The following is a 17,536-nucleotide window of genomic DNA, read 5'->3' as shown; positions in this document are numbered from 1 at the left end:
ATATATATATATATATATATATATATATAAAGAAAAGAAAAAAAAAGAGAAACTCCTACACACGTACTACAAGAGATGTTCATAGCAGCGTTTTTCACAATAGCAAAGTTTAAAAACAATCCAAATACCCATCAGTGGAAGAGTGAGTTAAAAATTGTGATAAAGTAACACTATGAAATATCATACAGCAGTCAAAATAAATGAACTACCACAACCCATAGTAGTATGATGCAATGTAAAATTACATGAAAAAAACAATACCTTTATATAATGAAAAAAACACGAATGCTTTTTAAGAATACATACATATTAATCTATCTATAGATATATATGAAATCTATTTAAAAAGAAACCTAAGGAATGATGAACATGGGTTCTATATAATAACTGCCACAAACTGAAGGAGTCAAGGAAATGGGATGAGATAAAGATATGGTTAGATTTAAATTATTGCCAAGGTTCCAGCTCTTGTTTGAGATGGAAGGTTCATGGGTGCTTATTAAATTATTATAAAATAATTAACAGATTCCTGAGTAGCTAGTGTAAGGTTTTCCTTCTTGCCATAAACTGTATAACTGGGCAGAATAGATTACACAATCACTTTAGGGCACTGGACATGACACAGATTGAAATTCTAAGAAAGGAAAACCATTTAAGGTAAGCTTCAGTCTAGCTTTCTGGCTGGAAACAATTCCACAACTAGAGCATGAAGAATTGAAGTCCAGGCATAGAGCACAGTACTTACTAAGCATATGAAACAATCTGGTGTTAAAAACAGAGATATGACGCTTACTAATGCAGTGGTAATTCGTGATGTAGGTTACTAGAGAGAATGGAGCTAAGAGAAGAAACTCTAGAAACAGAGTTTTTACTCAGGTTCCTACCCAAATCCTAAACTGTACTTTAAGCAGGCTTTCAGGAGCCTGGGAGATCACACCTATTAAGGGCTGAGAGATGAAGAGAAATTTCAGAAGTCACTGATTAAGCACTGAAAATCCCAAGGCATCCAGTTGAGACACCAGAAAATTCAGGTATTAAGAGTAAGAAACCATACCCTAGAAGTAAGAGCAGTACCCCATGACAAAGAAAAAAGGAATGAGTACTGTCCAAAGCCAAAAACCAAGCTTTGACAGACCAAGGTGATCCTCTTTAATTTTACTCCCTGACAAGATTTTTTTAAAAAGCATTCTTTAGATGAAAACAATGTTACAATGTTCAGCATACAGTGAAGTTTTAAGAGACATGCAAGGAGGCAAGAAGATGAATCCATAATCAAGAGAACAAAAAATCAACAGAAAGAGTCCTAAACATGGCCAGAATGTTGCAATTAACAGACAAGGACCTCAAAATAACTACAATGAATACGTCAAAGAATTTAATGGAGAGGTGAATACAGTAGGGAAACAGAGAGAGAATTTCAGCAGATTAATAGAAGCTTGAAAAGAAACCAAGTGTCAAATCTAGACTGAAACATGCAACAAGAGAAGTATAGAATACATTAAACGTGCTTAACAGTAGAATGGAATAAAAACAGCACAGAGTGAACTCAAAACAAATTACTAGAACATAAAGACTGAGCACAGGAACAGAAAAAAAATGAAAACAGAAAAGCATGTGAGATTGGTAGGACAGTATCAAACAGTAAAACACATATATTATTGGAGTCATAGAGGGAAGGGGGAAACAGATGGAGTAGAGGAAATATTTAAGGAGATAATGACCAACATTTTTAAAAATTGATGACTGAAATCATTCCATACATCCAAGCACCTCAGTGAACCACAATGAGAATGTAAAGAAAAACACACCTAAATACTTCAAACTGTTGAAAACAAAAGACAAAGTGCTATCTTAAAAGCAACCAGAGAAAAAGGACACAATACCAATAGGGAAAAAAAATAATGAAATCACATCTGACTTCTCTCCATGAACAATGAAGGCCAAAAGACAATTGAATGACAAGCCTCAAGATATATCACGTGACAAGCTAAGAATGACATATGTTTAGAATGATATATCTTGAGAGAGAAAGAAAAAGTTCACCTAAATCTGTGTCTAATCTGTAATTAAACACCCTTCTAAAAATTGAAGGCAAAAATAAAGATTTTTTTTTTAAATCTAAAAAGGCTGAAAGAAGATCACCCATACAACATGAAATACTAACAGAAGTTCTTTAGGTAGAACAAAAATGATACCAGAAAGAGGCCCATATCTGGAGAGAAGAATGAAGATAACCAAAAACAGTAAATATGTGGGTATTTATAAAAAAATTATTTTTAAAAATAAAAAATGTTGATAATTTAATGAAAAATTAGTAATGTATGGTAAAGTTTCTAATATTTGTGTACAGTAAAATATATAATGACAATAGCAAAAGTACAATGGAGGTAAAAATGAAACTATTCTTTTATAAGGTTCATATATGGCATAAGAATGTTACAATATTAATTCATGGTAGAATTATAAAGTAAGAACGCATATTATAATTCTAAGATCAACACTTCTAAAAAGTTATAGTTAAAAACATATTAGAGGAGACGATATGGAATACCAAAAACTTATTAATAAATCAAACAAAAGGATTTTTAAAAAAGGAGAAAAAAAACCAACAGAAGAAATACAAAGAAAATAGCAAGCTGATAGATTAAGTCCAGCTACATTAGTAATTATATGAAATGTAAATAGACTAAGCAATCCAATGAAAAAAGTGAGACTGGAGAAAAATCAGGATCCACTCATATGTTGTTTCTCTCTCTGTCTCCATCTCTCTCTGTCTCACATACACACACACACACACACACACACACACACACACACACACACACACACAATATAGGAAGCCAATAGGTTAAAAGAATGGGAAAGGATATTCCACACACACGCTCACCATAAAGAAGTCAATGCAGCTCAATGATATCAGACAAAGTATAATCTAAGAAAAAATATTACCTGAGTTAAAGAGGAAGATTTCACAGCAATAAAGGATATATTCTTTTAAAAAAGCATAATAACTCTTAAGTATTGCTATATTCAATAACAGAAAAATAAAATACATGAAGCAAGAATTATATACTACTATAAGAAATAGACAAATATGCAATCATAGTTGGAAGTTTTAGCACTCTTTTCTCAGTAAATGATGGAAAGCAGACAAAAAATTAGTAAGGATATAGAAAATGTGAAGCCACAAGAAAAGAAAATAACGGGCCATACACCTGATGAACATACATGCAAAATCCTCAAAAATATTAGCAATATGACTTCAACAATACATTAAAAGAATCATATACCATGATCAATCAAAGTGATACACCATTTAACAAAACTGATGATACAGCAATTAACAAAATGAAGGGAAAAAATTACTTGATCATTCTAACAGACATGGGAAATGCATCTGACAAAATACAACACCCATTCATGAAAAAAACTCTCAACAAAGTGGGTACAGAGAAAACATACCTCAACATAATAAAGGCCATATATGACAAGCCTACAGCTAACATTATACTCTAAGATCAGAACAAGATAAGGTGCTTTTCCTTGCCACTTTTATTCAACATAGTACTATAAGTCCTAGTCAGAGTAATTAGTCAAGAAAAAGAATGAAAAGGCATCCAAAGCAGAAAGAAGAAAAACTGTCTCTATTTGCAGATGACATGATATCATATATGTGTGCGTGTGTGTATATATGTGTGTGTGTGTATATATATGTATATATATATGAAGCTCTACCAAAAAAATTGTTAGAACTAATAAACAAATTCAGTAAAGTTTCAGCAAAGAAAATCAGTATACAAAAATCAATTGCACTTGTATACACTAATAACAAACTATCAGGAAGAGAAATTAAGAAATAAGAAAACAATCCCATTTACAACTGCATGAAAAAAAAAAACCTAGGAACAAATTTGATCAAGGAGGTGAAAGGCCTGTACACTGAAAACTATAAAACACTGATGAAAAAATTGAAGCCAAAAAAAGAGAAGAAAGAAAAATAAAAGAAACTGAAGCATACACAAATAAATGGAAAGATATTCCATGCTCATGGGATGGAAGAATTAATATAGCTAAAATGTCCATACTGCATTTTAGTATGGACATTTTAAATGTCCATACAAGCAATCTACAGATTCAATGCAATTCCTATCAAAATTCCAATGGCATTTCTCACAGAACAAGAAGAAACAATCCCAATATTTGTATGGAACCACAAAAGACCCCGAATAGCCAAAGCAATCTTGAGAAAGAAGAACAAAGCTGGAGGCATCACACTTCCTGATTTCAAACTATATTATAAAGCTATGGTAATCAAAACAGTAGAATACTGGCGTAAACCAGACATATAGTTCAAAGGAATAGAACAGAAAGCCCAGAAACAAACCCACACATATGTGGTCAATTAATTTATGACAAAGGAGCCATGATATATATTGGAGAAATGATAGTCTCTTCAATAAATGGCGCTGGGAAGACTAGACAGCCACATACAAAAGAATGAAACTGGACCACTATCTTACACAATACACAAAAATCAACTCCAAATGGACTAAAGACTTGCACGTAAGATATGAAACCATAAAACTTCTGGAAAAAAACACAGAGGGTGGACTTCCCTGGTGGCGCAGCGGTTGGGAGTCCGCCTGCCGATGCAGGACACACGGGTTCGTGCCCCAGTCCGGGAAGATCCCACATGCCGCGGAGCGGCTAGGCCCGTGAGCCATGGCCGCTGAGCCTGCACGTCCGGAGCCTGTGCTCCACAACGGGAGAGGCCACAACAGTGAGAGGCCCGTGTACCGCAGAAAACAAACAAACAAAAAAACACAGAGGATAAGCTCCTTGACATCGGTTTTGGCAATGATTTTTTGAATTTGACCACAAAAGCAAAGGCAAAAAAAGCAAAAGTAAACAAGTGGGGCTACATCAAACTAAAAGGTTTTTGTACAGCAAAGGAAATCATCAAGAAAATGAGAAGGCAACATGTGGAATGGGAGAAAATATTTGCAAATCATATGTCTGAAAAGAAGTTAATATCCAAAATATACAAAGAACTCAAACAACTCAATGGGGAAAACTCCAATTAAAACATGGACAGAGGATCTGAATAGATATTTTCCAAAGATGACAGCAAATGACCAACAGGTCCATGAAAATGTGCTCAACATCGCTCATCATCAGGAAATGCAAATCAAAACCACAAAGAGATATCACCTGTTTGAATGGCTATTATCAAAAAGACAAGAAATAACAAGTGGTGGCATAAATGTGGAAAAAAAGGAACCTTTCTGTGCTGTTAGCAAGAATGTCAATTGTTTCAGCCACTGTGGAAAACAGTATAGAGATGCCTCAAAAAATTAAAAATAGAACTATCATATGAATCAGCAATTCCACTCTCCAGTATTTATGCAAAGTAAATGAAAACACTAAGTTGAAAGGATATATGCACCCCCATGTTCACTGCAGCATTATTTACAGCAGCCAAAACATAGAAACAACTTAAGTGTCCATCGATGGATAGATAATGAAAAGGTGTTATATAAACACAATGGAATATTATTTAGCCATAAAAGAAGGAAATCCTGCCATTTGCAACATGGATGGACCTTGAGGGCATTATGCTAAGTGAAATAAGTCAGACAGAGAAACATAAATACTATATGATCTCACTTATATGTGGAATCTAAAAATGAATTCATAGATATGAGAAGAAATGGGTGGGTGCCAGGTGGGGTCGGGGGGGAGCGGGAGAGAGAATGGAAGGTAGTTAAAAGGTACCAACTTCCAGTTATAAGATAAGTAAGTCCTGGGGATGTAATGTACAGCATGGAGACTATAGTTAACAATACTGTATTTTATATTTGAGAGTTGCTAAGAAAGTAAATCTGAAAAGTTCTCATCACAAGATTTAAAAATTGCAACTGCGTGGTGATGGATGTTAACTAAAGAACTGGGTTCTGCCAACAAACTTAATGAACTTGGAAATAGATTCCTCCCATGATCTTCTAGATAAGAGCCCAGGCTAGCCAACATCTTCAGTCAGCCTTGTGAAACCCTAAATAGAGAAGTCAGAGCCCACCTGGACTTCCAACCTACAGAGCTGCAAATAATAAAAGGGTATTGTTTTAACCTATTAATCTTGTGGTAATATAGAGCTAATACCCATATTAAGTGTTTTATATAGTAATGAACCTTCTTTATATAAGCCAACATGAATAAAAATAACTAAAATGAGAGAATTAAAAGATTCATATGCTCATGTAGGTGATGAATTCCATATAATCTTTGGACAGTATTATCAAACTGTGGTACCATTTTTCATTAATATTGCTCATCTATATATTTGTTGTAATGTCAGTGACAAAGGATATAATGAGCATTTTCTCTAGCTCCGTGGGCTTCATGGAAAATATGGTAATATTCTTTGAAACACACATTGCTCTATGTGTATTTTCATCATCAGATTTACATTGTGTGCAAATAGTTTTATAAAAAACTTCCATTTCTTGAGAAAAGGTAATGTATCCCATTTTTATGTTCACCAAGTTTTGTTTCAAAATTAAGATATAACTCAGCAGACCCAAAGAAGTAATGTTCAGAAAAATGTTCAATGCAAAAAATACACTGTGGCATTGGAAAAATTATTAATTTAAAAAATGGGCCATGATTACAAATAATTATCAAATTTTCAGCACACAGTTTGTATTTTTTATATTGTGATTGACACCAGTTGAAGAATCAATTGGTGACTACTCTCACAAAGAGGAGCTTCATCTTTAGCCTACTCATTGTCATCACAAATGTCATCAAATTTCCTTTAAAAATTCCCTATCGAAATTATCATTGAAATATGATGGCTTTTGTGTCTTCATTACATCTGATCATTTTCTCTTATAATTAGATCAGTTATATCAATCTTATGCTTTCTATAAAGAAAGCCTATCCATACATTGCTCATATTTTACCACTAGCAATAGTCATTAGAATATGGGTGAAGTACAGTGGTAAAGAAAGACTTTAAGCCACCAGTCATATATGCTAAGCATCTGAAACATGGCTGGTCCAAATCAAGTTGTTCTGCAAGTGTGAAATACATACCCGATTTTGAAGACCTTTTACCAAAAAAGCATAATTTAAAACATTTCATTTATCATTTTATATTGATTATGTGTTGAAATGGCAATTCTCTGGATATACTGAGTTAAATAAAATACATTATTAAAATTAATTTCCAGGGAACTCTACTCAATACTTGGTAATGACCCATATGGGAATAGAATCTAAAAATGAGTGGATATATGTATATGTATAACTGATTCACTTTGCTGTACAGCAGAAACTAGCACAACACTGTAAATCAACTATACTCAAAGAAAAAATAATTATTAAAAAAATTTTAGTAAAATAAAATTAATTTCAAAAAAGAAAGACTATTTAAAAGTTACATATTCTCTCTATATTCTGATGATACAATGATAATTTAACTAAAACATGAGGTTCGTAATCAGTCACTGTCCAATGATATTTGGAAAATCACAACAAATTACAGAGAATGAAGATGAGATTACAAAAGTAGCTACAGATATAATTTCTGCCAGCATAGCGTTTAACAAATGCAATTAAAAATACTAAAGAACAGATTCCTCTTTTGATAATGGCCAAACAACTCCCATCAAATGAACCATCCCAAAGATAATAGGTTCTGGGCAAAATATGAACAAAAAGTTATTTGAAGGCCCTAGAGAGTAACAAAAAGAAGACAGACACTGGGGTGCAATTGACATTTGGAAAAAGAGAATGACACTGGATGAGTTTCCCATTTCTATGGCTTTTAGCCAAATCCAATCAATACCTAAAGGCTAAATCTATATTAGAAAACTCAGTCTTACTATCTCAAAAAACCAAAGGAAAGAGTTTGAGCAAATATAAAAGGTAGAAAATGAGGACAGAATGACAAAAAGAAAGCTAAAGAAAGAAAAAATTAAATTCTGTGTATAATAAACACTGCCCAAATCTCATGCATGCAGAGGAAGAATTCAAACAGTTCAGTTAAAATTAAAATAATTAAACCAAAATCTCAGCTGTTGTACCTCAGGAGAAAACAAAGTATGTAGCTCGATCTCTGCCATATTAACTTCCTGCTTTAAAAATAATCAGCACTCAGAACAGATTTCAGAGTCTTTATCTATAAAGTATTGTTAATCATGTCCAAAATATAAATAAAATTTACTTGATATATTAAGAAATAGAAAATCATGATCCTTACTCAAGAGAAAAAACAATAAACAGAGACTGAGAGCAAACCTGGATGTTAAAATTAGCAGAAAAGGATGTTAAAGCTACTATAGTAACTATGTTAAAGGAAGTAAAGATAATATGCTCATATGAGTGAAAAGATGGGAAATCTCAACAGAGAAACAGTGACTATAAAAAATAACCAAATGGAAATTTTAGAACAAAAAATAAAATTTCTGAAATTAAAAATTCACTAGATGAGCTTTTCATCTGATAGAGATTATGAAAGAATCTTGAAAATTACAAAATCTGAAAAAGAGAGAAAAAAATTTTAATTATGGAATATCTGGGATGACTTCTAAATGGTCTAAAATACCAAAATTGGAAAATCAGAATGAAAAGAAAGTTAAGATAAAAACACTGATCAGCAAAATAGTAGACAAACGAGAGAAAATCAACAAAGCTAAAATAAAAAATAAACCAATCAAGCAAAAGGACGAATTTCATGAATTACAAAATACCAATATCAAAAATAAAAGAAGGGTTATCACTATCAATTCCATAGACATTAAAAAGATAATAAAGGAAAATTACAAAATTTGTAACTTTTTTTAAACTGTTAATAAACTAATGGACTATCACAACTTGTATTTAACATAGTACTATTTGTCCTAATAAGACAAGTAAAAGAAACAAAAAGCATAAATACTGGGAAAAAAAGTAGAACTGTATCTATTTGCAGATGACTTGAATGTTTACATAGGGTATCATAACAAATCTATAAAACAATTATTAAACTAATAAGTAAATTTGGCAAGGTCAAAAGATACAATGTTAATATTGAAAATAAATTATTTACATAAAAGCAGAAAACAACTAGAAACTGAAATTTTAAAAATAATTCCATTTATAGTATGATCAAATACTTTATATACTTATGAAAAAAACTCATTCAAGACCTCTACCCTTAAAACTACAAAACATTCTTAGATAAATTAAAGACCTAAATAAATGAAGAAATATCCAAAGGGAAAAATCAATGTTTTTAGATGTTAATTCTCCCTAAATCAATGTACAGAAATACAACACAATCCTAGACTCAATCCTAGCAAACTTTTAAATCAAAATTAACAAATTGATTATAAAATGTATATGAAAATGCAAAGGACCTAGAATATCCAGCCTATCTTGAAAAAGAATAAAGGTGGAGAACTTACACTACCTGACTTCAAGATTACTATAAAGGTAAGACATTAGGATACTGCAGAAAGATAGACAAATAGATCAATGGAACAAAATAGATAGCCCTGAAATTGAATCATACTTATACAATTATTTAATCCTCTACAAAGGTGACAAAGCAATCCAGTAGAGAGTAGAAAGTCTTTAAGTCTTTTCAGCAAATGGTGGTAAAACACTGGATATCAACCAGGAAAAATATGAATCTTGACCCCTACTTCACATCATACAGACAAAAATTAATGTGATGCATTGTATACCTAAATTAAAAAGCGGAAACTCTATAAAGCTTCTGAAAGATATATAGGAGGATAGTTTGATGACTTAGGGATTGGCAAAGAATTGTTTGACAGCACACAGAAAACAAAAACTCTAAAAGAAAAGCACTGATAAATTAGATTTTATCAAAATTAAAACTTCTGCTCATCTAAAGGAATTACTAAGAAAATAAACAGGCAAATAACAGACTGCAAGATATATTCACAGAGCATATATCTGACGAATGACTGATATCTAGAATAAAGAACTTTTGCAACTCATTAATAAAAAACAAAAACAGCCTACATTTTAAAAAATTGAATAGACACTTCACAAAGGAAGATATTTTCTAAAATTTTGAACAGACACTTCACAAAGGAAGATATACAAATGGCCAATGAGCATATGAAAAAGTGCCTGACATGGTTAGTCATTAGGCAAACACTATCAAAGGGAGTTGCTATTATAAACTCACCAGAATGACAAAAAATTAAAAAGATGTATATCATCAAATGTTGGAAAGTGTGTGAAACCACCAAAACTCTCAAACGTATTTGGTGAGAGTTTCATTATTTTTAAAACATGATCTGGCATTATAAAACTAAATATAGACCTATCCTATCACCCAAGGATTCTTCTTCTAGGTATTCATCCAAGAGAAATAAAAATATATGTCCACAAGGAGATTAATATTAGAGTGTAGAATATTCATAAAATAGAATACTACTCCTAGGGAAAGGAAAAACTACTCAATATGCAACAACATGGATGAATTTTTTTTAAATTATGCTGATTAAAAGTCTTTTATAAAAGTCTTTTGTAAAATTATGCTGATTAAAAGTCTTTTATAAAATTGGTTTCAATTACATGAACTTCTAGAAGAGACAAAACAATCTATACTAAGAAAAAAAATCAGAACAATATTTGGTTCTGGAGGCTGAGGGGAGCCAGTATTGACTGTAAAGAATCATGAGGGATATAAGTGTGGGAATTCAGAGGTTAATAAATATATAGCCCCTAATTCAAGAGGCTCACAGTATAGTGACTTCACCAATATCACATTGCCAGCAAGTAGCAGACCCAAGATATGAACACAATTCCTGTGTTCACTGCACAATGTAAAGCTACCACAATATATGTAGAAAAGTCAGGCACAAATCAACTGCTGACTAAACATGGCAGCTCTCCTTGAGGTTTTCCTTTACCTCTATATCTGACATTTCAAAGGTCATGCAATGAAATGGAAAGTTTAAAGGAACTCAACTAAGAAGTCCTGAGTTTAAGTAAGCAGCTGAAAATCGTGTTCCTTATAGCCTAATCTGGGTCCCACGTCTCACTTTCTAAACCAGAGCTGCTCCACTATTAACTGCTTTACATATTGAGTTAGATTTTAAAGGAAGTGTTCTCTGCTAAAATCAAAAGACAAACAAAAACCATGGCTTGAAAAACACTAGACAAAATAAAGATCCCTCATAGTTTAAGATGCCACGATTTTAACGTGCAATGGCTTTTTTCGTTTTGCCCCCAAAAAAGTGCTCACAAACATTTCTGAGATCCTTAAAACTTCTCAAATTCAGAACCTAAATTCCTAGATCAGCCCTAGGAATTCTTTGCTTGGGTACATGAATCTTTGTCATTAATTCATAAATGGATATGAAGACAGCTCATAGCATATATGAAGTGAATTCACTTTACTATTCAGTGCACAGTGCCAGAATTAAACAAAATAAGTTTACCAGTAATTATCTTCTTTGAGTTTTCTCAGATTCCTTACAATCATATAGAAGCTGATAATAAAAAAGTATAGCTAACTTTTACATGTAAGTCATCAACAAAAGCAGTAACTTTATAAAAAGTTCTTTGAATAGAGAAAATAGTACTTAGAGACTGTACATCAGTATCAGATTAAGTATCTATACTAATAATTGTAGTATATGGTTAAGATTCACAATAAACATTCGGGTAAAAATATTAATGGTACACATCTAGGAATCAAAAGTCACTCTGATTAGAAATATAAAGAGACAATTGTTAAAATAAACCTTTACGTCTATAACTATCATCATAATAATTATATATTTAACAAGGTTTATACATGTACATATATGTGTGTGTAGGTATGTGCATGCACATGTACGCATTCACATCAGACTCCTGGGTGCTTTATCTTTCAGAATACAGACTGTTCATGAAATATGTTCCTATAATGAAAACTCGATTGTGCTGTGATCATAACAACTCCAAACAATGCACACTGTGCAGACTGCACTCCCAGAACTATAAAAAGTAAGCATGCTGTTCTTTCAATGTCAAAGTAGTCGTTAATGTGCCATGATGAATAACAGGTGTCTGTGCCAAAAACTCTTAGCATAAATTGACGGCTTCATTATAAACCAAAGCAATAGTAAATGCTATGTAAAGGACTAAATATTTCTGACCAAAAACACTACCAGATGAAATAATTATTTCCTTTGCAAAATCAAATTTTATTTAAAATAATATTAATGCTTTAGAACTGTGGGAATGTTTCAGAGGAAAAGAGCCCATTTACACTAGGTGAATTCAAGCTTTACATTTCAGTTTTATAATTAGAGTGGCTCTGTAATTTATTGTCAAATAACAACACTTTTGAGAGAGAAAAGCAGTACTAATAATAATCAGTGGGGGACAGCAGGCATAAACTGGGACCAGTCCAGGCAAATCAGATAATATGGTTACCTTACTTGTAATTGAAAACACCAACAAATCCAAATCTTATTTGATCTAGTAGGTTTTTTAAATCTTACTTTTAAATATTAAAGCCTGCATAACTCATTATATGTAGATGGAAAGGAGAGAAAGACTGTCTCTATTTTATTATCTATTTTGAATAAATGGCAGTCCTGTTATGCCCCTGTGTGGCCAGCCATCACAGCAAATTCACTGTCACACATTTAGCGATAGAGAAATAATTACAGGTTTGTAGGAAAGTACAAGAAATGTTACTAAAAATCCGAAAATGGAAAACCTTATTAAGTACATTTTTTCCACAAATATTATCACAAAAGATAGTCATCATTATTATGTTATTTGAATACTGCTCAAAGCAATTGATTACTCAAGGCCCTGAACACTTAAAAATATACCTTCTGGCATCCCAACGTTTTTGTTTGCTTCCAAAGACAAGATCACAAAATTTAGATTTTATAATGAATTTAGTACTTGAGAACTTTTTGCTGGTAACAAAAGCAATTATCTTTTTATCCTGATTAAATAATTTAATTTGGGGAAAAATGAGTTTACAGTAAGAAAATTTGATAATAAGAATTTAAAGTGTCATTTTATCAAAACCTATCAAGTGGATTTACATTGGATGCCAACACAAATTTTTTTTCTTGTTGGACCTTCGGTTGTTTTATTTTAGCTGTAAAAGAAGATAATATCCTTCCACTTCCTTTATGCACAAAAATGGTACTCAAGAACCACAATAAGAGAATCAGCTAAGAACTTTCAGTTTGAAACATAAGGGTCATGCTATATGGTTTCCAACAAAAAGCCCATCTAAAACATTTCGATTTTTTTCACTCATAAATAAATTTTAATTATTCATTAGATAACAAAATATTTTAACAATCTACAGTTACCTCCAGTTTAGTGACTTTTGATGCATAAATATTATTGTGTATTGAAAATCTTTGCTTCTTTAACAAGTTGAACCTGGAAATGCTTTTGGAATAATTATTATGGGAGATTTTCATTTTTAACCTTTTATTGCTTGTATGTCATAGAAGTAAACTGCCCTACCACCTGAAAATCTGATGAAAGTTGAGTTGCAAATTTAGGGACAAGATTAGTTACCTAGAAAAAGTCTCAAGAAAACTAGTTGACAGAGTTCCCTTTCGATAATAGATTGTCTACTATTAACACATAGTACTATTCTAGTAATTTCTCCTAGAAAGCAATTCAGAATAAAATATAATGCAATTGTCCATATCTATGATGTTATGTTCCTGTCACTTTAAAGATCATACTTAATGTCACAATACAATGACTGAATATTCCATTTCAACTAATCCAATTAAACAATTATTATTAATGCAATAACAACCAACACTGCTCTTCCAGAGTGACAGTTATAGAATTGATGCTTCAACTTTAAGACCTTTATTATGTCCAGTCCACAAAGTTGAAAGGCCTGTTATTTAGAAACATTTTTAAAGTTGTTGTAAGAGCACATCATCTGATGACATACTCATATCATCTTTGTTCCATAATTTTTTCTTCAAGAATGATATTTTTAGTCGACATCTTACTTTTCTGATTCAGTGTCTAAGCAGAATAAGAATTTTAAAAGCCCACTGTATCTGATCTGAACCCAAAGTAACCAAGACATTAGAATATGTGGCAATATTAATTATAAGTTCATATAAACTTATTTTCACCTTTGATACTTCTAAAATAATAACTCTTTGTATAACTGGTTTTGCTTGATTAAAAGTAAATCAAGTAGTTTGCATTTATGAAGATCAGTAGAGCTACATGTGAAAAAATGTCATGTTTTCTGAAGACTAAGAAATCAAAACTATATAAAGGCAGGGGATTTATTCCTCCTAAAACAGAATAAATCTTTATTGATTAACTGGTAGTTTCAGAAAATTTTAGATAAAAAATCAAAACAGTTAAATAAGACTGGCCTCACAGAAGCATTAGAAACTTCACAATTTAATGTTTAACTGCAGCAACATAAAATTCCAGGTTTTTTAATAATGAGAGCATTGCAATTATAAGCATGCCAACAATAACAGAAACTTGAGGCCAAGGAAAAGAATAGTAATAGGGATGCACACAATTCCCTCAAAAAATAGATATTCTCATATTTTAAAATGACTAACATATACTTTAAAACTAATTCCATACCATGCTGTTAATAGCACCACTTCTAAAGTGAATGTATACCCAGCCCAAATATTAATATTTTTAACACATAAATTCTTGGCATAAAAAAAAAAGAAATAGAAATCAAACAAGGAATAGATGTATAAAGGATGAGTACCAATCCTAAAAGTCTGATAGCTTCAGATCATGGAAATTTTAAGAAAGCCATACTGCCTCTTTTATGTAAATGTAAAATGTAATACAGATTATTTTTATCATTACAGATACTCAAGCAATGTATTACTAAACTAAAAAGAAAAATCTTAAAATATAGATAGCCTATTTTAGAATATCACAGAATTTCATAACTCACATATTTTAAATTAGTCCAAAAACTAAACATAAAAAACAATCAAATTAGTTAATTGAAGAGAACTGTATGGGGAAAGAAGTGAAATTTTATAAAAAAAGATATGTTATTCTATATTCCATGAAAAGGTCATAGATATATTTATCATCAGTAAACATTTTAAATGTCAACAAATTCTAAAAGCCTCCTTTTCATTTGCTAAATCAAAACATATACTGTGTAATAGGCATTTTTTAAATCTCTAAAATAGGCTGCCTCACATTGTTCAGAGACCCTAAAAGGAAGAGACCAGCAAAAACCATTCAATATTCTATGCACTCTTAGTTCTCCCTCAATTTCCAGAAGGTTTCAGTGCATTATCATGTTCACAGAATTTCCTTCTCAGTCTTTCACCACATATATTTAGTTTAAATGGGGTCTTTTCTAAACTAGGTATATAACATTAGAAATTCTCAAAACGCAAACAACTTAAATGAGGGGAGAACTGGGTGATAAAACAGCATTTTAAAAGCATTCTTTAATAGGCTATCTCTTTTAGTGTAAGCCAGAGAAACCATCTAAAACATATGTCCATAATTTAACAACCTTCACCACACACACACACACACACACACACACACACACACCAAAAAAAGATCAGGTTGAAAAAGCAATAGGAATTTATAACAAAGCATCCTTCCAAACTAGCTGACCTAATACAAAGCGTTATTAGCAGTTCCATAATATAGCTTGTTTTAAAGTGATTATTGATCTATCCTGCATAGAGAAATGTCTTAGACCTAGAAAACATCTTCCACATGTTTTATAAAGAGCATGCATGATTGCTAATTCAGATGTTCCAACAAATCACATATGATTATATATCCCCATCCTTATATATGCAATGTAATCACTGGCGTGATCACAAAGGAAAAATATCTATCAGACATTTTAAGTTAATCATTTTATTAGAAAATGAAATCATGAAACAGCCTGTATTATGTTTCAGAGGTCAAGCTAGTTAAATTTAAGATGCTTTTTGTGCTTTGAGGTAAGCTTATTTTCCTTCTTAAAATCAATTAAGAACTACATAAAATTTTATATTTATGATTAAAAAGACAACACCCTTATACTACTAATATTTCAATACTGAACAATTTTACAGACATATAAGATTATTATTCTGAAAATATCAATACTAGAAGAATATATAGTTTAGCTTTACCCACCTTGTATTGTTCAGTGTTTGTCCAAAAAGCTCATTTTGTAAAATGTTTGGTGGGGATGAAAAAACCCCATGAAAATGAGATAAAACAGAATTGCAGACCTGGCGCAATGTCTCAAATTGCATTTTCCTTCCTTTTTTCTTCCTTCTCTTATTTTTCCTTACCACCTGTCTTTAAAGTCATCTATTTGCAGACACCATCAAATAAAAACATGCCAATCAAGTTCCATATTTCTCCTGAGCTCTGTAAAAACTGCGCTTAAATGAGCAGAGGTTGATAGTTAATTGTACAGTCATTATTCTTCTAATTCAGTCGTAGAAGATTCAGTACCCGTGCGGCTTTCGGCTTTCTCCTGACTGTAGCAAGAATTCTAAACAGCAGTAAGCTTTTTGGGCATTCCCAGCTGAAGTGCGAAGCTGAGCTGCTTTCATGTACTCTACTCATATTTCTCTCAGCCTATTAAAAACACGCAATGAATAGATGCTGTCATCAGGAGTTTCAGCACATCTGGCTACCAGCAATAAAATCTCAGAAGTAATAAAAATGGGGCAAGGTATCTTCTCAATGTTACTACTAGGTAAGAGGGAGAGAAACTATAAATTTCCCAACCCTTTTCTCTTTCCCTGAAAAATGAATAACTCCAGCAACAGAGTATATAGGTCTCATCAATGTACAGGTTGCTGCATAGGACCAGAACACTCAAAAAGTAAGTAGTAGGCTTCCCTGGTGGCACAATGGCTAGGAATCCGCCTGCCAACACACCAGACAAGGGTTCGAGCCCTGGTCCGGGAAGATCCCACATGCCGCGGAGCAACTAAGCCCGTGTGCCATAACTACTGAGCCTGCGCTCTAGAGCCCCCGAACCACAATTACTGAAGCCTGTGTGCCTAGAGCCCATGCTCTGCAACAAGAGAAGCCACTGCAATGAGAAGCCTGTGCACCGCAACGAAGAGTAGCCCCCGCTCGCCACAACTAGAGAAAGCCCGCACACAGCAACGAAGACCCAACACAGCCAAAAATAAATAAATAAAATTTTAAAAAATACTTGAAAAAAGAGTAGTATATCCTTTTGATATCATGAAGCAATAAAAATATAACAGACAATAGGGCTTTTATTGCCTGCATTTATAATGCCATAATTCTCAAGAGACATTTGGAAAACATATACTTAGTTGTCTTAATTCTTGTTTAATTTTAAAACGTCTTCATCGGGCCTCCCTGGTGGCGCAGTGGTTGAGAGTCCGCCTGGCTATGCAGGGGACAAGGGTTCGTGCCCCGGTCCGGGAGGATCCCACATGCCGGGGAGCGGCTGGGCCTGTGAGCCATGGCCGCTTGGCCTGCACGTCCGGAGCCTGTGCTCCGCATCGGGAGAGGCCAC

General features: G+C 32.6%; 1 protein-coding gene across 15 annotated transcripts in view; it reads right to left on the bottom strand.

Annotated features, from left to right (window-relative positions):
- RIMS2 (regulating synaptic membrane exocytosis 2) overlaps positions 1–16,283 on the bottom strand; it is a 348,709-nt gene extending 332,426 nt beyond the window's left edge. For all 15 annotated transcript variants that reach the window (XM_024756898.1, XM_024756907.1, XM_024756911.1 and 12 more), the window contains exon 1: positions 16,162–16,283. In XM_024756898.1, coding sequence (XP_024612666.1) covers positions 16,162–16,283 — 122 coding nt within the window. The remainder of the gene's footprint in view (positions 1–16,161) is intronic.
- Between the last annotated feature and the right edge of the window lie 1,253 nt (positions 16,284–17,536).

The sequence above is a fragment of the Neophocaena asiaeorientalis genome, unplaced genomic scaffold (genome assembly GCF_003031525.2).
Source record: "Neophocaena asiaeorientalis asiaeorientalis breed wild unplaced genomic scaffold, Neophocaena_asiaeorientalis_V1.1 scaffold328, whole genome shotgun sequence".
Lineage (NCBI taxonomy): Eukaryota > Metazoa > Chordata > Mammalia > Artiodactyla > Phocoenidae > Neophocaena > Neophocaena asiaeorientalis.
This window is presented reverse-complemented; position numbering and strand designations above follow the sequence as displayed.